General features: G+C 41.9%; 1 protein-coding gene across 6 annotated transcripts in view; it reads left to right on the forward strand.

Annotated features, from left to right (window-relative positions):
* Nucleotides 1–25,589, forward strand: part of loxl3b (lysyl oxidase-like 3b) — a 29,463-nt gene extending 3,874 nt beyond the window's left edge. Inside the window, exons 2-16 of one of the 6 annotated variants that reach the window (XM_064335207.1) lie at nt 367–687; nt 1,070–1,233; nt 3,365–3,582; nt 11,296–11,352; nt 12,976–13,044; nt 14,444–14,651; nt 14,958–15,138; nt 17,199–17,353; nt 19,485–19,640; nt 20,765–20,924; nt 21,400–21,643; nt 22,350–22,465; nt 22,694–22,830; nt 23,211–23,322; nt 23,789–25,589. In XM_064335207.1, the coding sequence (XP_064191277.1) occupies nt 381–687; nt 1,070–1,233; nt 3,365–3,582; nt 11,296–11,352; nt 12,976–13,044; nt 14,444–14,651; nt 14,958–15,138; nt 17,199–17,353; nt 19,485–19,640; nt 20,765–20,924; nt 21,400–21,643; nt 22,350–22,465; nt 22,694–22,830; nt 23,211–23,322; nt 23,789–23,862 (2,358 nt within the window). In that variant the 5' untranslated portion in view covers nt 367–380 and the 3' untranslated portion in view covers nt 23,863–25,589. Of the gene's footprint in view, nt 1–366; nt 688–1,069; nt 1,234–3,364; nt 3,583–11,295; nt 11,353–12,975; nt 13,045–14,443; nt 14,652–14,957; nt 15,139–17,198; nt 17,354–18,816; nt 18,988–19,484; nt 19,641–20,764; nt 20,925–21,399; nt 21,644–22,349; nt 22,466–22,693; nt 22,831–23,210; nt 23,323–23,788 lie in introns of those variants that run through there. The other 5 variants (XM_064335206.1, XM_064335211.1, XM_064335208.1 and 2 more) reach the window with 5 other exon arrangements.
* The last annotated feature ends 272 nt before the right edge of the window (nt 25,590–25,861 follow it).

Consider the following 25,861-nt stretch of genomic DNA (forward strand, 5'->3'; position numbering starts at 1 on the left):
TTACTAAAATGAAATCTGCGATTCTCAAGCACAAAAAAATAGAGGAAGCCACAAAAATATACTGGCTATGTCTTTTTATTGAGTGTTCAGTGTGACAGCCTAAGTTAAAATATTATATCATTTGTAATAGTCAGTGGGGGAGGGTAAATGTTTTATTTCTGTACCTGATCAATAGTAGAATTTCAGACAGTACAAGAGCAGAGTCTTTGTTGACTCAACCATGAAGTAATTGATTGATTAATAACCATGGCTATTGTTATTGAGACTGCTAGGTGCTCCCACATTTTCCCACAAGTAAAGGAATAGCCTTCAGCATGCCACAGGGCTATCCATGTCCTGAACTCTGCACATTCTCTGTCCCCTCAGCAACAAGACAAAAGATGTGGAGCTCCGCGTGGTGTCAGGGGTGGGATGTGGCAGTGGTTCTGCTGCTTGGCGTGTGGCTGCCCTCTAGCTTGGGCCAGACGACACCGTCCCCCCAGCATCAGAGCAACAAGCTGCAGTTCCGGCTGGTGGGCTACCCCCGCAAGCACAACGAGGGCCGCGTGGAGGTCTTCTACAAGGGCGAGTGGGGCACCATCTGCGACGACGACTTCTCCTTGGCCAACGCCCACGTGCTGTGCCGCCACCTCGGCTTCATCGCCGCCACTGGCTGGACTCACAGCGCACAGTACGGCAAAGGGACAGGTGAGCGCCGAGAGTGGGGGAGGGATGGCTGGAAGGTGTGTGAGTCAGGGGAGTGTAGCAAGAAAATGAAGGACTAACAAAAATATAATTCCCACTGGAGAAACACAGGGAATGCTGGGAAATGTAGTGAAGGTTATGGATGGCCAGAAAACCTGTTAATGAGTAAAGGTGCTCTGACATTTGCAAAAACAGTGCCCAATCCTGGCCCCATGGGGATATCATCCTACACTTGGTTTTCCTACATAACTGGTCAATTGGATCGTTGGGTTGAACAGAAGTTCCCTAAAAGCTGAAAGATTGCGGCTCTCCGGGTAAAAGGCTGGTGGATGTTTCTCATGCTGGATCATCTCTGATCATTGTACGGCATTCCTCTGTGACCCAGGAAAGATCTGGCTGGACAACATGCAGTGCACCGGGACTGAGAAGAGTGTTGAGCTGTGCAAGTCCCATGGCTGGGGCAACAGCGACTGCACCCATGACGAGGATGCCGGTGTGATCTGTCAGGACGAGAGGCTGCCAGGCTTTGTGGAATCCAACGTCATCGAGGTAGGAGCAACACAGTGTATTTCAAAAATATGCTATGATATGTTATAAATATATAGTGCTAACCACAGTGGCTGTGTAGTAGGATATTGGTTGTACTTGAAGAGTCTCCCAGTGTCCCAGATCTGGAACAACAGACTGGGATGAACTGAGATTGAATAGCCTTAATCAACACCAGTAACCACAAGTAATCACCAATTAGCCCATTATGCAATCACATAAATCACGGATATATTTTTCTCTAAGAAAAAAACTGGTGGATAAAAAACTTCTGGTGGATTGGTTTCCAGTGTATTTCGTAGTTTCCTTGCTGCTCTCATGTGCAGATCCACCTGCTGTTGCTTGAGGCAGGAACATGTGCTCCAAATTACCTCCCCTTTAAGATCTCCATGGCACTCTGTCTATCTCGGTTAGGACTGATTTACACAGCGAGACCGTCCCATGGCTGGTTGGCTGGTTGTATGAGCAGTAAGGTATCTGTGTTTTCCTCTAAAGGTGGGTTGCTGGAAAGAAAGTGTTATAAATGCATAGGAAGAGAGTGACACTCATTGACTCTCCATCAGTAATGGAAGAATTAAAATCTGGTGCCAAATTCCTTTTTTTCTGGCTTAGAGTGCATACTAATGACAATGGAGTTAATGGTCCAGGATTGGGTGAAAACGGGAGCCATGGAAATTATTATTATTTTATTTTGTTAATCTTTTGTTCATATTTTATTTTATTTTATTTTATTTGAACCCTGAACTGCTGAAATTGCATTATCCTCAGAGAGAGTATTTGTGTGGCAGGCTGACATATTTTCTTCAATCTTTTATTTTCATTCATCTTGAAATCATTTATTTGAGCTATAAATATTCTGTAAATATCTTGTATACATATATTCGTATTGTCTGGTTTAGTGTGTTTGTTTTCATTCTGATTGAGAGGCCATTGGCTGTCTGAGAAAGTTCCTCATTCCTAAGGCCCAGGCATGGAAATAATGGCCTCGCTATCTGTTATATCTCTCTCTTAATACTCGTCCCATTGCTGTGTCTGAGGGACTAGCCAGCAGTCACCATTCTCTGGTGTCCAAGCTTGAAGTCAAGCCCTGAACTGGGAGTGAACTCTGTCCTGGCCTTTCCCATGGTGCTCTATGGGGGTGGGGCAGAAATCTGCCTGCTAAAAGATAAAAGAGGAACACCCTGTAAGCCTGGTCCACTGGCGGATAAGACGTTTAAATGTGTGGAGCCTGTGCTAGAATGGGATTTTCTGCTTCCTCTCCTCTTCTTTAAACATCCTGTGGTATCTTCTGGCTCGTATTTCACTGAATGATGAATCAGAATTTGTCAGATTTTCACAGTTTAAAAGGGATTTACACAGTTTCTGGTGTCAGTTACAGTGTGTTTATCGAGAGTGCCAGAATATATCCTGGCCTGTAATGAAGGAGATGGTTTAAGAAGTTTTATGTGTGCTATGGACACAAACACAAACCAGATCTCTATTTGGGTCTGTCTCTCTCAGTGTTCAGCGGTGAGTTTGTCAGACAGGCTTTCATCTAAGTTTTCAGTGCCGGTCATGGTTTCCCTCCTCCTCTTCCACTTCCCGATTGGACGGCGGGCTCGCTCAAAAGCAGAGCTTTCATAAGAGGCCGAGGATGAAAAAACAAACCTGAGGGGCTGAATTCTTGTGCCTCTGGCCTCCCTCATTCCAGGGGCTGTTGCACGTGGCCGCCAGACAGCCTCCACCCTCTTACATCCCCAGGAGCTGCAGCTCTAAATGGACAGGGTTCATTCCCTGGTGTCAGAACATACAGGGGCTAGACATGTGAACCACTGGAGTACAGTCTTGTGCTATGAATCAGCCCTTTGCCGGTCTTCCTGAGGTGTGTTCACTGTGGTCAGGGCCCCGGCAGACTGAGGTTGTACATTTCCTTCTGAATAAATAAACCGGATTTACACTGGAAAGGTCAGGAGTACACAGACTCTGTACATTATACTTATGCGTCTGTATTAATTTTCCCCTGGAGTGGTTATTGCTTCTATTTTCTTTGTCCCAGTTGGACCAGGCTAAAGCGTGGAGCTAACTGGGGACCCTCTTTGTACCAGCTGGAACCAAGCTAAAGCTTGAAGCTGACAGGGACCCCGTTTTTGTGCAGATGCAGGTGGAGGAAGACAGAGTGGAGGCTGTCCGTTTGCGATCGGTGGTGGTCGCCTCCAAAACAAAAATGCCGATCGCGGAGGGCATCGTGGAGGTGAAGTACAAGGACGGCTGGGCCCAGATCTGTGACCTCGGCTGGACCCCCAAAAACTCCCGGGTCGTCTGTGGCCAAATGGGCTTCCCATTTGAGAGGAAGGTGAACAAGAACTTCTATAAGTAAGTGCCTGGCACTGTGGTTCTGTGTGGCATGGTTTCGTTGAAAAATGTTGTTTCCATTGCAGTGCCACACTAATGGAACTAGGCTCTGGTCTTTTCCTCTCAGTATACACTGTCTGCATTAACTATGACTTTTTATCTGCTGTCATTGGTAATTCATGACAGCAAACAATTGTACATTAGTCTAATTTGGAGTAAAGCTGCAAAGTATTCGTAGCCGCTATGGTTAAAAGTGAAGTTGTGTCTCAGTATGTTAAAATATCTTTTTGAAGTCAAGATTGAATGTACATGTGAGAATTAACAGCTGCTCATTGCTTCAATTGAGGTTGACACGTGATTGTGAATAATCTTATTTATTCAAAAATGTGACCCAAAGTTGGGATTTTGCCTCTGGTGTGTTATGAGATGAGATGAGCCTACACGGGGCCTGCTTTGTTCTTGACCAGGACTGTTCCAGTACAAACATAGGGTGAAATATGGTGGATCTTTGGTATACTGAATTGTTTTTCATCTATGGGTGCTGGGATTTGTAAGGTCAATGGAATCATGAACTCCAGTATTGTTAGTATCTGCCCACCTCTCCTTCCCTTAAGTGGCTTTTGTCGCTTGTCAGGCCGCCATTGTAAATAAGAATTTGTTCTTAATGACTTTCCTGGTGAAATAAAGGTGAATTAGAATAAAAATAAAATAAAAGTATCACACATCAAGACATTTTGGCTAAAATCCTGATATCTCCTAGGTTATATATGCATGGCAATGGAGGCATATGCTCTTGGTTTCAAGTCATGGGGGAAATATAATTATATTGTAACCTCATACAAAATTGTATATTATTTCAGCAAATTATAGTGGTGAAGATTCCATTTTTCACAGTGAGGGTACCTGCTCCTCGCCCTACAGATGGTTAAAAATTTAAATGTCCCCCGAAAATAGATTGGACCAGGTCACTCATCCTATATACTAGGCCTCCTATGTTTGGTCCCTCACAGAACTAGGCAAAAAGTAAAAGCATTATACTGAGGACACAGCTCTTTGGTGTTCTAGAATTCTTAGCTTGTAAGGAAAGGCTTGTTTGAATATATCCTTGCTTCTGCGTAGGAGATGCAAGGGAAAAGTTGGTGGGGCTCTGATGGAGAGGTTTCGTTTTTCAGACATTCCTCTCCTGAATCCTGTACAGTTAGCTGTATTTATCTTATAAATGTGTTTGCGCTGAAAAATACCACCTGCATTTATTTGTTTCTTTGCAGAGTCAGTGAAGAATAGAAAGCAACACTTGCATTTAGCTAAGTCAAAATGTGTGCAAAATGACTTATGGCTGAGTCCAGGGAATAGTCCATCTTCTTGGCAGACAAGTCATTTTCAGCTGTCTTTTAAAAATGGAAGAAGTATCCATTATGCCTGTCTGCAGACTCCAGATTGCCATGTTGGTGTTTTCGCACCATGTCGTGTAATCACACAGTTTTCTCATTTAATTAGAGGGATTTTGGCTCATTCATTTCAGTTTCCCTTTCTCGTAAGGCCCAGCTAAGGAAATGCCAAAAGTATGAGCTCAGACATAAAATGGACTATTTATGCATAAAAAAGTCCACATAGAATGTAACCTTTGGTATTAGCTCATTTATATTGTTTAAATTAAGTTGAATTTAGTTCCATATTTTTCTGTTAAGCCCTGACATATATTTTACATTTTAAAGTTCGAAAATGTCACACCTGCATTATAGACGTTTTTTTAAATTGGCTTGCTGAATCTATGCATCTGAACCACAGAAAAAAAAGAAAAAAAAAACATTTATATATATATATTAAGACAAACAGGTGCATAATCATGTGAAAAGTCCAAGTGAAATTAACTTTCTTGCCTCATGAAGTGACCTACTTCTGACTGTGGTAGGCCTTGAAATATGCTGCAGGGAAGTGGGGTGACTGTGTATGTTCCCTGTGGATGGATATATTTACTTTTGAATAAATAAATATGTGTCTTTCCTTCTGAAAGGTATGCTACAGTGAAATGCTTTTCATAAGAGTTGTCCTATGTGAGTTAACCCAGTTTTGAAACGTGCACCTTTTGCAGCTCTTACAGAAAACGTATTCCTTGGGCTGAAATTTTATTCACAGTTTATTAAAACTGGTTATATTGCCACTTGCTTTCTTAGTGAATAGGCATCAAATGGCTGAAAACAAACTTCCAGTTTTCTTTGCTTCATGCTTTTCTCTGTAAAAATAAGTGAGTGAATCAGAGTGTAATGGTCCAGTTTGGCTCTGCATGTTAGTGTGTGTGAAGGAGTCAGACATCTCCCTGCCATTGAACCCCAGAGATCTTTCCCATATGGGCCTGTGGGACCCATTCCAAAAATCAGGACTGGAGGATTCTGAACTTAAAACTTAAAGGTCTGAAACCAGAGCACTACAGTCTACACTATGTTTGCCTGGAATGTGTGTCTAAGTGTCTAACAAATGACACCTGTGCAGGACTTGAATGACTGCCCCACAAGCACATCTGTATTATGCATTGTCTGTATAAACAGTGGTCCAAAAATTATAATTCATCGGCATGTCTTCTGTGTCTACAATTGCACAGCGGAGTTGTCATTGAAATACAAACTGCAGATTTTAAGCAACCAAATGCCAATGTTTGTTTATGATACCTGAAAATAATCTAACAGAAAGCAATTGATATCACATTAAATGTATTGTCAAATCTAGAAGTCAAGAGCAGACAGTCTGTCTACATGACAAAATTTTGTGTGGAAGCAGCTCTAAGTTTATGTCACTCCAATAGGCATCACATGTACATTATCAGAGAAATATGTATGTCAGAGTTTATTTAACTCTTTTTATAGTCAAAACATTCTCATTTATACAAACAAAATCCCATGCTAAGACATACTTGGCTATCAAATCAAATACAGTCTGCACACATGGTTAGCTGGATTTGAAGCTATGCCAACTGAATATGTTCTGGTCAGTATTATTGCAAATATATTATCAGTAATGACGCTGCTGCACTGACGCAATGTAATGGATCTCACCAATGTGGTGAGATCATTTCACGTGTTAATCTAAAACAGATGCAGCTTAAAGAGTTGAAGCATCATGTGCCCTGAAGCAGCAAACTCACAGTGGCTCTCTGTTTGGCATTGTGGAGAGCACTTCACAAGGCAGCCTTCACGGCCCCTCTCAGTGGACGCGGTGTTTGTACAGGTGCTAAATCTCCGGATTTTGCCCACCTGTTCAGTGTACAAAACAGTTGTTAATGTGGGAACTGCACCAAACTGAATGTCCGGTTGATAATGGTCACAGCATGGCAGGGAATGCTCAGCTCATTTTGAGTATTTTTAATTCCATGTGTGCTACTCAATTGAAAATTAAATAGGAACTGTGATTGAAATGTAATTTGACTACAAACAGTGACTTAGAAATAGCAAGCGTGCATTGGATGTCCTCTGCTGCAGTGAAATATGAATCATGTGACAAGTGTCAATCAATTCAGATACCATTTTTTAATGCCTTTTTTTCTAAAATTGGATGAACAAAATCTGGTGACTTGCCTCCTTTTGGTGGCAACTACCATCAAGGTTGCTGAGGTAGTGTACAACGGAAGAACTGAATGGAAAGAGATTCAGAAAGTGAACTGCCGTATTTTGGGAGTGCAGAAGAAAAAATTTGCTTGAGGAACATGAATAGGAATTAAAGCACTGGTCTATTCCCAAATGTGAGCTTCTCACTGACCATGCTACTACACGTGGCAGGGCACTCCAGAACTCCTGCTTTGAGGGTGTTATCTGTAGTACTCGTGCCATTGGTTAACACCCGTGTGAGGGAAACTAGTATGTTTTCTCACAGTGGGTTGTGAAGATCTTGGTGCACTGGCAGGGTGAATGTTCCCAAAGTTGACTTGCAGTTCAAAGTGGCATCTAGTAGGTAGAGGTCAAGAGACCTGTGGGTGAAACAAGAGGAATCTTGGCTGTAGTCATTCCGACTTAACAAATAGATCTGTGCAGTAGTGTTTACATGTAAGCATATTCTGTTTCCTTGAACAAAGCTTGTACACACACATATATATATATATATATATATATATATATACAGTACAGGCCAAAAGTATTAGGCCACCTGTGTAAAAAAATAAAAATAAATCTTAGGTAGAGAAGAATTCAATTAATATATAAGCATATTTATTGAATAACAAACAAAAGTATAAACTTTTTTTTTTTTCAATTTTGACGTACGGTAACACAAACACAAAGAGATAACACACAAGAAAAAGGCATTAGGCTTTGATGTGCAGGGCCAAGTAAACATATTGTGGCAAGGTTATTCCTTGTGCCAAATTGCAAAGAAGCTTAAGATTTCCAGGTGCAGTACACACTCAAAAGGGTCTTGTGTGGAAAGTGATTGCTTGCAATTGCATCCAGGTACAATGTTCTTGAAGGTCTTTGACATTGTGTATGTTGACTGTACTCTGCTGTAGGTAGGCCTCCTACTCTACATGGTTGTTAAATTTCACTGTAATCATTATTACATTCATTTACATGGGCTGAATGCTGGAATGGAAATGTTATACTACCAATTTTTTTAGTACAAAACAAATTGAAAAATCATTTGTTCATAATTCCTGATGCAAACATTGCTCATATCCCTGCTAGTTTTAAAGTGATTTTTAAAGAGGTCCTGAAGAACCTTTTGGCACATCCGTGGTACTTTCTCCCTGAAGCAGTGGTCTCAAACTTGTTGCCATGGAGGGCCGTATGTATGCAGGTTTTCATTCCAACCAATTAATGCTGCCTTAATTGAGTCCAATTACTCATTCAGCCATATGCATTTAACTGCATTGAAGCACAGAATATAAGTTTTTATTTAGACAATGCAAATAACACATTTCAGTTTCTAATGCATTATGTGCAGACCTACAGCCCTAATTCAGCAAATAATTGAACTAAATATATATAGTCAAGATCTGAGGCTGGAATAAAAAACAGCATACACACGTCCCTCCATGGCACCGAGTTTGAGACCACTGCCTTAAAGGAATGACTTTGTAATGGGATAAATGAAAATAATTGGCTGGCACAGAATTTTAAGTCTAAATATTATCTTTTATAAAAACACTTGAATAAATAGGACCACTGACTGGGAAGCACATTTGGGGAAAAAAGCACCATTGTTTCAGTTAAGTCTGTGCTATTCTGGCCACCTGTGGTACCATAGCAACCCTGCAACATGCCGATTTTGTTTACTGCAATTCTTGGTGTTCCAGAGTTCGGTGAACTCAGCGAGAGCTTATAAACAGACATTTAGCAAAACTTACAGAAAAGCCACAATCCCCATGTCTGGCCACTTTTTCTGTTTTATCTCTGTGTGCACATCGTTCCAGAAATCCTCCCCCCTTCCTAAGGTTTCCTGGCTGAAAACTCACAGTAAAAAAATAGTGACTGTGCTAGGACCACTGAAAGAACCTGCACAGAGGGGAAGCGGATTAATATTCAGGGCCTAAGCAATTGATGCAGCTACACTGACTGTTCAAGCTACAAGAAGCAATTCTTAAAAAAAGGTTTTATGCCTTTGTTCATTAAGATCTATCCATAGGCAACAGAATAAGCATTTACTTATTTACATAAGCAACAACATTTACTGCAGGTGTACATAGCCACTTACTGTTCTCTGGCTAAAATTGAGCTCTCATCTTTGATGCCTGGAACAGAAATGACCACTGTTTCTGTTGCCAAACATGGAATTTTGTTTTGAACAGGCATCCTCAGCATTGGATGTGGAAAAAACAGCAACAGTGTACAAATATTTTTATTTCCTCTCAGCTTTTGTGACAAAAGTCAAAAGCTGCCAAAACGTACACCACAGTGGTTCAAAGTATTTCCACAGGGTCTTATAAATGATAGCAGTTTGAGGAATTTTTATTGTTTCAGCTGGTTTGTCCTTTAAATTTTACTCATTGTAATGACTGGTTTTATGGCTTTCTAGGAATTATCCAGAGCCAAAATGTTTATTAAAGTCGTAAGGTGTATTACTGAAAATTCCCTCATTAACCACCCCCTACCACCCTCAGTTATAGCTACACAACATGATATTTCTCAGTTTATGATTACTGCTTTCTAGAGATGTCCTGAAATGCCCTTCTGCATTTTCATAACTAAGAGCGTTTAAAAAGAAAAGCATGCTGTATACAGTTAAGTGCTGCACTGGTGATGTGCTCCTATTGTATTGATGGTACCAAACATCTCAATAACTGAGCTAATATTAAACATAAAATGTATTTGTATTTAGTTTTTCATACAAGGATACTAGCAGGTCAAAGTAATTTACTGTAGAAAACAGATGATGCTTTAGAAAAACAATGGCGGAATATGCTGCTATAGCCCTGCTTCAAGGTTTGATACGTTGGTGCATTCATAGGTGCCCTTTTGCAAACAACCATTGTAAACAGCTGTCATTTTAGCATTTGTGATGTTTTTGCCCACAGAACCACCACTTGATACTTTTTGTCAGTCAAATCAAATCTAGAAAGAAATACTCCTTCAATATTCAGTGGTGGCTGAAAACTAGCAGTCATGGCAGTATGATAGCACTGATGTAGCCTCCCAGAGGCATTCTGTCTGTCCTGTGATGTGTGAATATAGTAAGTGAGGGTTCTGCCCTGAAAACTACTTCCCTTGTGTCTCCTCCTGGCTTGATTTTCTTAGCAGAACACATTCCTCTCTGCTGCTGACCCTTTTTTTTTAGAAATGCTGCAGTTATGTTATTCTTTCTTGACCGCAGCCGCCACGTGGTTGGGCCCAACTGCTCGGGAGCTCTGCTGGTAATGAAGTGGCTCGTTTCCATCCTGCTGTAATTGTGATTGACAGTGCGTTGCGATGGACTGCGAAATTCACCCTCTGAAGAATTTTGACATTGTTGAAATAGTCGATTTGCCCGACTCTAGTAATGCTTAGAGGCTTCTTCAAATTCATGGAGAATCACACAGAATTATTGATGTTGAACGGTGCTTCACTACAGAAATGTCAAAACTCAGGGACCTGAGGATATTAAGCAAATTGTTCCCTGCTTCAGTAACTTTTAAACCTCAACTCTTAACACTGAAACCCCTGTCAGCTCTGAACAGCTGATCAATATGATCATTGATAATTGATTTTCACTCTGCAAACTACCAGCTGAGCCATTATGGCTAGTGAGCTGGAGATCTTTGCAGTTTGTGTGATGTCACAGGCAGCTTATGGGCACAGTTGCCCATGGAACAATTTGTTCTGAGTTGTGCTGGGCTTGAGTTGATCTGGGCTTAAAATTGTCATTTAAAATGTACATTTTACATCTGAATCTGAAGACACTCATGACTATGTATATCTTTGCTAAAACCTAAGGATGTAATAAAATCTGTACATTACTTTATTATCTGTATTGAACGTAAGAAAATGATTGGATGTTTTAATTACACAATATTTTTATTTCAGTGGAATTTATATTTTGTTCATGTTGAATCAGACATATTTCAGTTATGGAAATGGCCCTTGCATGTTTTTGTATCTAGCAGAAATATTTCTCATTCTATATCATGTTGTCAGGTTTTTTGTTTTACTCATTGCATGCTAATGTGGATTTTTGTGTTGTTGCGCAGTGTAGTTGCAGAACTAATGTCTTTTTTCAAAGCCCATCGCTGCGGTGTGCATTGTAGGCTTACATGGTCTGTCTGCTTCACTCTTGCAGACGAAATAAAAGAGCAACAGGGCCAAAACTCAAGGGTAACGGTTCAGCTGGATCCAGGTATATTCTGAGGTGGGAAACCACAGCTGTTTCCCCACTAGATAATATATGTGTGTTTATATGTCTTTTTCCTGTAGTCTAGGAAAAAGGAGAACAAACTAACATGTCTCCTAATATAGTATACGGTCCCCTTTTCACTAGAATTTGTGCAGATCTTGCGTAGTGGATCTGAGGATGTCAAGCTGTTATTCAGAAACCTCAGAATGGTAACTCAATGCATTTGAAGGCCTCAAGCTGCAAGCAGTAAAGCTTTTATTTGGTGACCATTTAAAATATGGTGTCAGACAATAAATTATAATTAATCCATGTGCTTGCCTTTGCATTTATATGTTCATTATTGAACATTTGCTAAGCAAAATTGATGATGGAAGCATTTGAAACTGATGTTTACCGCCATTGGTGAGCAGGTATTGGAGTTTCCTTTGACCCTCGTTAGATGAATGTGGAGATATGGTCTGAGGCTATGAACCTGACTGAGCTGCTGAGCCCTCAGTGCATTGGGAGTCCATGTGTGGTTTGACCTGATGTTGTCCATGATGTACGGAGCAACAGTGTAAAAAATAACACACACTACATATTTGTTTATACAAAATAATGTGTCATACCCACAGTTCCACTTCCTGGAATGAAAAGCCTCAGGATTGGCCATAAAAGATGCAGTTTTTGTTGTTCCATGCGGTACATTTTGGCAATGTGTAATATCTTTCTTTCCTTAGATATTACATACCATAATACGCTGTGAGCACAGTTCAGAACACTTCAGCACACTTGTTTTCACAGAGTATTGCTGGGATGTTTGGCAGGCTATGTGAAATTCACAGCACCTTCCAAATAATTTAATTTGCTGTTTTTTAACATAAATGTTGGATGGCAGCTTAATCTTAAAATACAAGATATATATTATCAGTTGTACCATTTTATTTAGGTGTACCTGTTAATTCATGCCACATCATGGTAGAAACAACCTTGCAGCAAAAAACGAATATTCCATATTCATTTCAGACTTTTAATATGATCAGTCCTCAGAGAACCAATGCTTCAATTTTCTGTTGGAAGCAGTTGCATCATTAATTGATTAATTGATGCATCTGATGCCTGAAATTACTAAAAAAGTCCTAAATGTTAAACATGATCAGTTTATCACAGAAAGATTGTAAGATACATTAGACTGACAATTTTTTTCTTTCTTTTGAAAAAGAGTTGAGTGAACCATGAACTTTAACAATTAACTAACACTAACAAAGGCCTTGTACATTCTAGTTGGTGTGGATATGTTTAAATATGCTTTACTTTCATTGTGGAGGAAATAAAATTGGAATTTTAAATGTTGTTGAAGTTATTAATAAAATGTAATAGGGTTATGTAAAACATTATACTTCAAGTAATTGGCAAGGATTCCTGCAATCTGTTATAATCCTTAACAAACCAGGACTGCACCATGCAGTGTAATTAAAGCACAGCTCCCAGATACGTGTCTGCAGTATGTCCATTGCTGTCCTGCAAAAGGCCTGCTTGAAAGACAGTCGTAGAGCAGGCAAAAAGTAAATTGCAACAACTTCTTTCCGGCTGGTAAGTAATTGTGTCACCCTACATTTGGATCGCTAATGAATGTTTACCTTGCAGGCAGAAACCCATCCCCAAACCTAAACTTAGCCCTAGGTCTCCACTGAACAACTCGTGGGGAGGAAAAAGGTAATCTGGGGAAAGATCGGGAGGACTGGTTCGCCCCCAGGGAGCCAATTGGAATATTTCTGCCAGCAGCTTAATGCTTTCTTTTCCCTGAACGCTGACCCTTCCCATAATCCTTGCTCTTTCCCTGGTGCTGCTAAGTAAGATTGAAATGCATTAAACTAATAGTTCTCCTGCAGAAGCAGGGCTACATTACTTCATTAACTTAAATAATTGCGGGCAATTGGTCCTTATACGGACCAATCTATGTCCATCTATTTGGTTTTGTGCAGTAGAGTGTACTCATTTCCTGCAGTTTGTGAGTTGTGATAGTGAATGTAAGCTCCTAAAAGGAATGCAGAAATAGTGGCTACTGTAGACGCTGATGTAATTTAAGGTCATCTGTCACACCACCTATCATTTACTTATGATTAAATAGTTCTGACTACATAAAAATAGTTGCGTGTGTGTGCGCATGTGCATGTGTGTCATTGTCTGTGCATTGTATAGTTTCCTTAAAATATCTGTAAAGCAATTAAGATGTGATGTTTTTCTTATGGAAATGACCATCTGACATCAGAATCTATGTAGGTTACTCTAATGCCTATCAATTATCTTCAGTAACTATATACTCCACTTATTAAAGTAAATTTCAGGTTTAACTATGAGCTTTTAAAGAAATATTACTTCAGTGATTTAGATTAGATGATTAGCATAAGGGGCTTTCTTTTTTGAGATCCAGTGTGTGGACCTAGATGTTCTGATTAGATAATGACTGATAATGCCATGCTATTTAATGTGTTCTATGCTGATGTTTCTGACGTTGAGTCTGGTCGTCTTAACAATGTAGGATTGTTTGGGGCTGGTTCTCATTCCGATCACTTTGAGATAAAGGCAGCTTTGATGGGTGGGTGTAGACATACTGGAATGTATGATTGGGGGGACATCAGACGTGCTCTGGCTTCCAGGAATTACTGGAATCCACCTCTAGGATTCCAGTACCTGAAAGTGAAAACAGTGCTGCCATTGAACTCAATGTGACATACATATGCCAATATTGATGTTTTGATGGAAAAATTGCCTACAATACAGTGTGTAAATATACACTGTATATAAACATTATTCATGACGCAAGTCCAAGAATAAGGATCAGTTTTTGAGCAATGTGACCTCGTTCTTCTCGCAGAGAACCTGAAGTAAATATTCAAATGTGAAATTTTGATCATCAATAAGCATAAAGAATGTGTTGCACAGTGAAGATGAGGCCTTTAATGAAGGCTGATCTGAGATCTTCCCCTGCTGATCTCAGTTGTGCTTTAATTGTGCCTCCATTGCAAAGGCTGGCCTGAGATCTGTCCTGTAATGGCTTATCTGAGATCTGTCACTGAGAGAAATTCACCGTGAAGTCTCCTCCCCCTCTCAGGCTGTTTACAGGGAGGCAGAAGAACTTCTATCGAATCTACTCGGTGGCCTGCCTAGGGACAGAGGGCCACCTGTCTGCCTGCCCCCTGCAGTTCAGCAAGGGGAACGCCAGTGCCCCCTGTCGGGGAGGCATGCCGGCTGTGGTCAGCTGTGTGCCTGGACCACTCTATTCGCATGTGAACAGCCGGAAGAAGAAGCTGAAAATATCGGTAATGCTAATTTAATGACCTGCTCTTGAATCTAGATGGTCTCAGTGGACATTTGTGGCAAAATATTATTTCATGGGCCCTCATTTGCTGCAACACCTGCCATTAAATGGTCCCACACTGCTTGCACTTTTTTCCACCCTTTCTCGGCAGTCGCTACCAGCTTTTAATGTCTGACTTATAGGTTCTGCTGTGTGATGATGAAAAATGTGGACGGTTTTTGATAGGGCTGTATTGCAGTGTTTCACGGTGCTCAACCTGTGAAGTGCAGGTGACTAAGGCCTTCTGTGACCTGTCTGTTCCTTGCAGAGCACCGTAAGGCTGAAGGGGGGAGCTAAGATCGGGGAAGGGCGTGTGGAGGTGCTGAAGAACAACGAGTGGGGGACGGTGTGCGACGACCGCTGGAACCTACAGGCAGCCAGCGTGGTGTGCAGGGAGCTGGGCTTCGGCAGTGCCAAGGAGGCGCTGCTGGGGGCCCGCATGGGGCAAAGTGAGCACCCCAAAACACCCATAACTGACAAAAAACAAGCATTAGCTTAAAGAGGCCATTTTGTTATCATACAAAGAGGCTGATGAGGGGTAAGGCTGGGTATGCAGCTATGTGTTAAGCTGCAGGAAAGCCTGTAAAGCTTATGTTTTACTGCAGGCTGCTACAGATACATCACCACTAAAGATACAGCATTAAAACCATTGGGTCAGACCGGGACACATCATCCAGTGCTAGGTGCATCTGGTTCACTGCTCAGCAAACCTTCATTCTGCCCCAGATTTTGACACCTGGGCTCAAACGGCAGTTCTGCACAGCTGACCAGTAGCACAGCTGACTCTAGTGCCAAGGTGCCACATTCCTGCTGGCCGCTGATGCTCGAAGACTTCCTCTTACCAATTAACAAGTATTGCTGAGCTTGAAAATGTAATTACAAGGGATTTGGCTTCTGATCAGCTCCAGTGTTTGAAAGTGGGTTGTTGTTTGTTTTGCAGATCTTTGGACAGAAATGCCTTCTTTCTGTTTGTTGGATTTTTAGAATTAAAAAAGAGATTAATACAATCTGACTGTGAGGCAGTATTTTTCAGTCAAGTTTGGCAGGTTTATCTGAGAGAGCCAGCGCTTTTGATATGGCATTCACATCGTTATTACTGCCTGCCATGTGGTGATACGGCTACATTTATTGAAGTAATTGCCTAAATGACCATGTTCTGTTCCATAGTTTTCCCACAATCTTTGCCCATATGAGATTGCTTGATCCAGCAGCAGTGCCTTTCTTTTTATCTTTCTTATAAAACTGTGTAATACATGGAAATCACACGTTTTATATTGCAGCTAAATAGCCAAGGCTAAGAGAATGCAAATGTGTGCCTTTCATGAAATAATAAAGAAAATGTCTTTAGAGCCTTTGTAGTTATCTATGTGCATGGACATGTTACACAGTAGAAACCCAGAACTCCCTAAAGGTCAACTTTCTGTGGTTCAGTGCAAGCACGAGGCTTTGAATAGAACATTGGTTTGGAACGTGGCCAGCGTATGACATATAGAGAAGTCTTGTGCTCCAAGTGGAAAAAGAAGTGAGCTAGTGGGGTACTGGAGTTAACTAGAGAAGCTAAGCTGTACACTGACAGACATTGCGTCCTGTAGAGCGTTCTGGAAGGGAAGGAGAAGTGTAGAAAAAAAGTAATCTGCTGTGGGTGTGCAGGAGGGGGCCGCGAAGAGTAAACGTGCGGAAGCGCACGCACGGTGAGTCAGCTGGGTGGAATGGAGTGGCGAACGACGCCGGGGCCAGCTGACGGGTCTGAAATAGGCAGCGGGGTCACATCGCGTGGGATGCAGTGCGGTTGTGTCATCGTCTGGGAGTGCCTGAGCAAACGCAGTCCCTCTGCCTCTCTCTCTCCTGTGTGTCTGTGGAATAAATAATACTGAGCAATACAAGTGCGGCCGGAAGGCAACAACCTGAAAAAGCATTTGTTGCTCAGATTTCCATTACCGAGTCAGTCTCAGTACCCATGTCTTTTCTCTGAGTAAATACACAACTGTACAGATTCAGTTAGTGTTTCTGTTAAGCCGCCATCATTTTTTGAAATGTCCTAACCCTAACCCTAGACCTGGACAACACGTCAAGCATCCCTGCCATTTTTCAGAGGCATTCTTTAATTATGAATTACTCTTTCTCCCTTCAGGGGGACTTGATGAGTTGTTTTTTCTCTTATTGTGGAATACTGGGCAGTTTGTGATCATGGATGTCTGAGGCAGATGGTGAAAACTGTGAATGCGGAGAGACCATTTTACACGGTGCTGCTGTATTAATTTTTTTTTTTAACTATGAATAAAATCCAGAATCCAGATGTAGCTATTTATAATATCTGACTATAAAATCTGACTAATGCATACATGCCAGTTTGAAATAAGGCCAATAAGTCTGCAGTGTTTGGGTTGTGAAGAGGATTGGTATTTTGGCTCGTTCCCTGCTTTGCTTGGGGATGGACAGTAATCACACAGACAGGTGAAGCAGTACCATTGGCACGCCTGTTAATCTGCTGTTGCCACGGCGTCTGCAGGCATGGGGCCCGTCCACCTGAACGAAGTCCAGTGCAGCGGGCTGGAGCGGACCATCTGGAGCTGCCGCTACAAGAACGTGACGTCGGAGACGTGCAAGCACGAGAAGGACGCCGCCCTGAGGTGCAACGTGCCCTACATGGCCTACGAGAACACGGTCAGAAGCTCTGCCCTCTTGTGTGCATTGCGCCCCCTGTGTACGGCCACTCCATCGCATGAAACATTCTGTCAAAGCTGTTTTTAGCATGGATGTTTCTAATATATCAAACATATCAAGTGTCGAGTAAGTGTGCCTGCCATAGTCATCTCAGGGTTGGCCTCTTCATAAATAATGCTTGCATGTCATTCATTAGACAACATGCTTATCCTCAGTGTATGGTAATCATTATTTATTGATCAAAGGTGTAAATTTTATTGTTCTAAGTTATTGAAATGTTATGTGCTGTGTCCTTTATTACTGGAAATGATGGTGTAGTGCCCGCCTGCTAATTTGAAAATAATTGAATCAAAGCTTTATTAGTTTAATACTGTGGTGAACATGTCTTTCGCTGAACAACTTATCATTTTGTGGCGCTCTTTTTTCAGTCTTTACAAAGTGGATGCAAATGTTTTATTTATCATAGTGAGGAATGTAAAATACACAACTGATGCATAAATATACTTATTTCCTGATCTGAGAATGGATTGGCAAAGACATTAGTTCAGATCAGTTCATTGTGACCAAACAAATTAATGCAGTACATACAAAAATCTTTTATCTGACCATTGTAGGCATTGGCAGGCCATTTATGCATAGACCTTCCCAGGACAGCCATTTTCATTGGTTTTTCTCATGTGATTTGTTGCATCTTATTTCCTGGTGCAGCTAACGTCAAACACATGCCACCAAATAGGATAGAGGGCATAACAACTCCTCACTAAGACCTCACATAACAGAAAATACAGGAAGTGACATCACATGAAACCAATGGATTACAGTGTTTGGAAATGGTCAGTGGATGTGTGGTAAATGGGGTGCCAGTGCTTGTTTCAGTGGCTTTGCTTAGTGTGCTGATGTTGAGTCAAAATCATATTTGAATTCGCAAACAATGAGAAGGCAGTTCTGTTTAAAAGAACAGCACACTGTAATGGCAGTGTGCCTTTAGACCTGTGGGTATGCATACGGTAAGTTGCATACCCACCACCGCTGTTCAATTTCAAATGAGAATGCTGACTCACTTATTGATAGTCACACAAGCTGCAGAAATTTGAAAAAATCAATACATGTATATAAATGTATATATTTTCAGTCCTCAGATAAAAGTCAAATGAATGTTCATTTGCTACGAGCAGAGTACCTGCGCCATGTGCCACCAATTGTACATAAATATACAGGGTTACAAATGTCTCTCGTCAGTATATCAGTGCCCGCAATTGAGTTAAAGTAGAGCTTTCTGCTCATTTACATGCTTCAGAAACTCTGATTCCCAACATGCCTTGCTACTGAGCTAAGATGTATCTGATTGGGCTAAAAAAAAGAAAGCCTGTGCTGGATACGGCTATGCAGGCTATGTTGGAATCTGAGGCTACTGAGTTTCTGTCCTGCTTTGCCCCTGCGCCAAACACCCCCTTGCTCCACAGATCCGCATCACCGGCGGGCGCACCCGCTACGAGGGTCGCGTGGAGGTGGCGACCACCAACGAGAATGGGACGCAGGGCTGGGGTCTGATCTGCGGAGAGGGCTGGAGCACACGGGAGGCCATGGTGGTCTGCAGGCAGCTGGGGCTGGGCTACGCTAACCACGGCCTGCAAGTAGGTGGCCCCCCAAGTCGGTGGGCTGTAGGCACAACTCCCTTTGATGCTAACTGCTCAACTAACCCTGCGCAAGCCAGCTATAACGCTCACATGGGTTACACTGCAAGAGCCAGTCTGCATGAGGCGGTTTTTGGATTCACCAGATTCAGATGTTTCACTTGGAGTGTAGTCTCATGTGTTTCAGAACCTTGATGATAAAATCCTTCCTCACAAAATTGTCTTTTTTACCGACCTCAATTCACTGTAAGAGATCTCTTCTTTCGGAGGACAGTCCACCATCTTGGGCCTTGGTGACTATTTGACTGCCATGAGCCATGCAGTTGATTCTGGTGAATGACAAAACCCTAATGGCAGGGTCTGGTCTTGACCACAGACTATTTTTACATACAGGGTGTGGACTCAATGTGGTCCTCGTAGCACAGTTTTAAGAAAGGGTGCTCAGGGCACAGACTCGCGGTCCAAGCATGCTGACGTCCCGTAGGGCTTTTCTGCAGATCCGGATCGTCGGGGGACGGACGATGCGTGAGGGTCGGGTAGAGGTTAAGATTGGGTCCAAGTGGGGCACTGTGTGCAGTGATGGATGGACCACAAAGGAGGCCATGGTGGCCTGCCGACAGCTAGGCCTGGGGTACTCCATGCATGCCATCACTGTGAGTAAGACTCTGGGAGAGAGAGGGAGGGTGCTTCTGCATACCATGAACACACACACATACCAACGTACAGGCACACATCAATATTGAGATTCCTTTTTGTTCTGGAGTTTTTTATTTTAATTTTCCAAGTACTAAATACTGAGCACTGCAAGAAAAGATCAGGTGGACTTCATCCCACAGCAAACTTATTCTCTCTAACTTTTGAAATTTTAATGAGAGAAATGTTCCCCTTTTGTGGATTGACATTAAGTTGATTTTGTTGTTTTTTTTTTTTTTTTAAATTTAAAATAGCTGTGTACACAACCCCTTTTAAAGCTTATGGAGTCTTTCAGAGGAAATGTTTTCCACAGCTTGCCAGAGCATGATTTAGAGCCAGATCAAATATACCGGCAACTATGATCTCATCATTTCCTTGGAGCACTGCTGCGGTTTTGTTTTATCCAGAGGAAATCTTTTCCGGAAAAAGGCTGGATAGCATTCACAGTTCTGTCTGTCTGCACAGAGTTCCAAGTTTATTTAATGTCAGCCACTGGGTCCAGTTGTTTCCACTCATTTTGAATGTTTAATCTCCGTAGACCATGTAATTGATAGTTAACAATTCCCAAGTCAGATATTATAATTCCATATTTTGCAAATATTTTGCAGTTGATAACTGTTTTCTTTTGTCTTTATCAGTGGCACACATTTTAGATTTTGTTTCCTAGGTAATGGAGATCATTTTATTGCCATGAATGTGGCAATTGTAGAGCTTGATTTTTCAGTATCAAGGACCTGCCAGTTGCAAATTTGCATACTGTTGCATTGGCTATCTCATGAGTGTTAATGGAGTTTCATAATACTACAAGAGGTGGTGTGCATGCTATTTTTGTGTTTACTTCGAGGTTGACTGAATATGCCTAATGACCTGCGTATGAATTACTCCATGTTAAGTGTTAAAACATGCCAGAATTGGGAATGCACACTAGACACCAGTTGCTTGAAGAATGAGTTATTTCCGCACTGGCCTTTTAAAATGGCCAGAAAAAAAAAAAGAAAAGATTCACGCCCGTTTTTCACCGCACGTGCAGGCGTATCTTTCCGTGTCCTCCCTAACCCGCGTGTGTTTGTTGGGCGTTGCCAAGGAAACGTGGTACTGGGACGGCAGCAACGTGACGGAGATGGTGCTGAGCGGGGTGAAGTGCTCCGGGGACGAGATGACACTTAGCCACTGCCAGCGACACAAGGCCGTCAGCTGCCAGAAGGCGGCGGCGAGGTTCTCCGCGGGGGTCATCTGCTCTGAGAGTAAGTGAGCGCGGGGGGACGAGGGAGGGGGATGTGGGAGGGGGACGTGGGAGGAGGATCAGGGAGGGGGCCCAGGGAGGGGGACTTCACCAAAGTGTGCTTAAATGCAGGTCACTGAGCTTTGCCGAGTTTGTCCCTGTGTATGACATGCCAGCCATGCAAAATATTATATTATATTATATTATATTATATTATATTATATTATATTATATTATATTATATTATATTATATTATATTATTCAATTATTTTATAGGGACTAAAATGTTTGCTCTACATTTTTCACTTTTACATGACAACCTTTTTGTTTAGCTATTTATTTCTGTGAAAGGCTGAAATTATGTAAATCTTAATTTATGAAGTCTGTAGATTGTAACATTAGCCAGTGTAACTGGGCGGTCAGTGAGCCAGGAGCAGTACTGTATTCTGACTGTGGTCTGGCTGCTGCAGTAATGCGTTTCCTGTCCGTGCGTTAGCCGCCTCCGACCTGGCGCTGAACGCCTCGCTGGTCCAGCAGACGGTCTACATCGAGGACCGGCCGCTGCACATGCTCTACTGCGCCGCTGAGGAGGACTGCCTCTCCAAGAGCGCGGCCAAGGCCAACTGGCCCTACGGCCACCGCCGCCTGCTCCGCTTCTCCTCCCAGATCCACAACATCGGACGCGCTGACTTCCGCCCCAAAGCCGGCCGCCACTCCTGGGTGTGGCACGCCTGCCACGCGTAAGGCTGGGTCTGCGGAGGCAGGGGCTCCAAAAATAGGGTCTGGGGATCCCCAGGGCTCCATGAAGCAGGCCCAGGGGTCTAAGAAAATATCTTTGCTTTTTAAGGATACTTTGAAATTCTGTATTTCTGTTAATTTTAGATTTGAAAACCTTAATTTTCGACTTGCTATTGTTGTAACCATTACATAGTCTTACTGTGCTAAATAGCTAAATGCATAGATCTATAGCTCCAAAATACAGTTATAGCATGAGTTATAAATACAACTGCATTATTAAGTCGTGGGTGTTAGGTAGTGGTTGTCAGCCACAGGAAGGTCAATTTAGGGGTTCCAGAGATTTGGGAACCTCCACCAATCTCCATTTTTGGCGAGGATCAATTAATAAATGATTGTGTTTAGTATCAGATGGGGGCATGGAACAGCCAGTGCTGTGTCCCTCATCATCTGTGTTATAGGATGTCACTTATAAAACCATGGTGGTCAGTGTCTGGTAGTCTTCTGCGATTCATAACTAGTGATTCATTTAAATCATTTATTAGCTAGAGAGACTGCCCTCCTTGTTTCCAGGCAGATTGGCTTCTGATTGAAAGAGGACCACAAAAACCTACAGACACTGTACAGTAGCCCTGTCAAAGTGTGTATGCACATGTCTGTCCCTGCTTTCTGTCCCAGTGAATCCTCTCACTCCAGTTGTGATGTTCTCAGGCATTACCACAGTATGGACATCTTCACACACTACGACCTGCTGTCCGTCAACGGGACCAAGGCGGCGGAAGGTCACAAGGCCAGCTTCTGCTTGGAAGACAACGAGTGCCTAGAAGGTAGGAGCCAATGGAAACCCTGGCACAAGCGAGAGATCACATGACAGTGTTTGCTAACTGATATGCCCGGGAGGCAAATTTCATTTATTACACATCAAGAGTGTGTGTGTGCTACATTTAGGTTTGTAATACATTAAAGTTCAAATGGAATATAATTTATTATCAAACAGTTTCCTTGAAAACGAGTGGCGGTTTATTCATTGGCATTGTTCACACTGTGTGTGGCAGGCGTTTCGAAAAGGTACGAGTGCGCCAACTTTGGCGAACAGGGCATCACGGTGGGCTGCTACGACCAGTATAGCCACGACATCGACTGCCAGTGGATCGACATCACTGACGTAAAGCCAGGAAACTACATATTACAGGTGAAAATGGCGTCGGAGACAGGGTCAGCAAGTGTAGACAGAAAGGTGGTAAGTAACCATATGCCGGTGCCAGTATGGAGGGGCTTTAGCCTGTAGAGATAGCAGGACATGTGACAATGTGGCTTGTCGGTTCCTAGCCCTGATGTGAAACCTGTTTGGTGATATAATGACAGCTGGTTGGTTCCATATATAGGTTCTAGAAAGATAGTTCATATAACATTAATAGCATGTGATATAGTTGATATTTATCCTGTTTCTGGTGGATGGCACCCGGAAGACTTTATGTAACTTCTTCGAGGGGAGGGGGGGGGGACTTTCTTTGAAGGAAGACATGAGAAGTACTCTCTCACTTTTTCCATTCCACCTTCCCCAACTCTCAGATTGTGATCAACCCCAATTATGAGGTGGCAGAAAGCGACTTCACCAACAACGCCATGAAGTGTAACTGTAAATACGATGGCCATCGTATTTGGCTGCACAACTGTCATATTGGTAGGTCACAACAAGGAGTCGAGATTACTTTTTAAAATTCATCTTCATTTTTAAGTTCATCTTTTGCTTTCTGTCAAGAATTCCACTTTTTCTGATGCACCACCAATCATATGTCTTAGTCGGGTGAGAAGGTATATCAATATTAGTCATTTTAATTTCCAGATAGATAGCCCTTGTGTATGCTAGTACGAAAGGTTCACATTCTCTATGATCTCAAAACACATTAAAATAATACGAGCATAAAATAATTACTGACCTCATGTGAATACATTTACCAGCTCACACTCAAAATGTTAGAAGGCAGTTTACATTAAATACAAACATGCAAGCCGCACAGGTGCATGAGGTGGCGGTTTTTACAATCAGAAATGAATGGCTGGTAGTTTAGATTGAGCGTTTTCATTTCGTTGGACAAACATCTGGCTCCAGAGTTACAGCAATCTCTTCTCCACATTCTCCCACACAGGTGACGCTTTCAGCGAAGAGGCAGAAAGGAGGTTTGAAAAGTACCCTGGGCAGCTCAACAACCAGATTTCCTAAATCCAGGAGGGGCTCAGCAGGAGCCACTCCAAACGGCAGGACAGTAAAAGGGGCCAGGCCTTCGGTGCCATGTAGCCCAGCCCCTTTTTCAGCTACCTATTCCTATGCCTTCCTGGAACAGGCAACCAACCAAGAAAGAGAACTGAATTCATTATGAACTAATACTTAATTCTAGGCTGCAGTGGCATATATGTCTGTTGCAACCCTAGATACAGCGTTCCCTTTATCAGAGGGCTGTGTGATTGCTTCACGCAGTATGTGTCACATTTGCAAACATTATTGTATTTGAATACTTCCTCATTGAAATACACACTTTTTGCCTTTCCTTCTTTAACGTGAAAACATGCAGCCTTATGTATATACTTCCAAGCTGGGAAAGTGTGCTACTTAAGATTTTGATCCACACTACGTTCATATCTTTATTTTATAATTGCTAATGCACAATCTGTATTAAGAATGAATGTGTGTAAATGAGTATAGAAAGATTTTAACCTAGTTGGTGCTCAGGTTTCATTTGCCCAGAGAACTGGGATAGACAACGCTTCTGTTGTTGGTCCTGTCAGTCTAGTGCATTCCACTCTGTTGGAAGTGGGCAGACATACAGTTTCCTATAATTCCTAAGTATCAATTCAGAAGGAACAAATCTTGTGGTAATGCCACCGAAATCACTGTTCATAACCTCCATCCTCTGAGTGCTAATTGCTAACTCATACAGTAGAGCTATATATGCATTAATGTAGAAGGATTCATTTGCGTGTAACTAGCCTGTTGGCAAAGGTCGCTTTTAGCATGCTATAGTCTTGCTAATATAGACAAAGTAGGTGGCCGTAGGAAAAACTTGTCTGAGTGTTGCAGAAGTCAGTCAATTGCTATATTTCTACAAGAATACCAATGTTTTTTTTTTAAATCTTAGACAGATAAAAACTTCTAGTTTTCACTAAAACAGATTTTCTGAGTAAAAAGAGGGACATTGTGGTTAGCAGTGGGTTGAATTAATCATTTGTCTGACAGAATGATGTGGATTATAATGCAATCCAGGCAAAGGAAAATTGTGCAGCTGTTTTCATTTGTCTTACATATGAAGGAGTTTTTCTTATTTTACTGAACTGTCAACTTACTACTGGTGTTTTTGCAGTTAGTGAACTTTATAGGCAAGTCACACAACCTTTTTTGTCTTCCCTACAAAGTTCTGTAACACAAATCACGCAAGATTTTCGGTTGACTTTAAAATGGCATTATTTCATGGCAATGGAAACAGCCAGCTTATGACGCTCTTCGTTCTTGTCACTGTTGTAGCCTTGTCTCACATTAGTAGAACCCAGCAAAGATGTTTTGGATGGGGACATGCACCTTTACCCTCCATGTGAAACTGCACTGAACACTCCTCAGCTTGGCAGCTTCAGAAACAAAATGGCAGAAGCTGCATGCCAGCCTCATGACAGGAAATCAGTGTGAACCATACAGTAATGCCTTCCCTCACTGCAGGAAAGGGTTAGTGAGATAATGCCTTATGGTACTCTTTTTTAACTTTGCTTTGATTTATGTGGAACTGTATCCTCTGTAATGAACCATTTTGTTGAATGTATTTATTGTCCATTTGCTCAAGAATGTGGACTATGAAATCCATTCATTTTCCATTCTAAATGTTCATGCCAAAAACAGTGTGGGCTATAATGGATGTCTGTATGCAAAGCAGATCAGAAAAATAAATCTAAATCAGGAAGTGATTTTCCTTGTCCTCAAATTGTTCTGGCCTCATTTGCATACATGATATGTTACCTGTGACAGAGTTTGTTATTGTCCAAACCACGTTTTTGTCATTAAGCAATGTTCACACAAAAAAACTTTTCCAAATTGAAGATAAGATCCAAAAGGTAAAATTGGGTGCATTCAGTAAAGAAAATGACCGTTGGTTGAAACTTCTTCTGTTTTCACCACATCTTGCAAACTAGGCCTAGGTTTTGCCCAGCTGTGCTTATAAACACAATAAGACAACATA

Source organism: Anguilla rostrata, chromosome 5 (genome assembly GCF_018555375.3).
Source record: "Anguilla rostrata isolate EN2019 chromosome 5, ASM1855537v3, whole genome shotgun sequence".
Classification (NCBI taxonomy): Eukaryota; Metazoa; Chordata; class Actinopteri; order Anguilliformes; family Anguillidae; genus Anguilla; species Anguilla rostrata.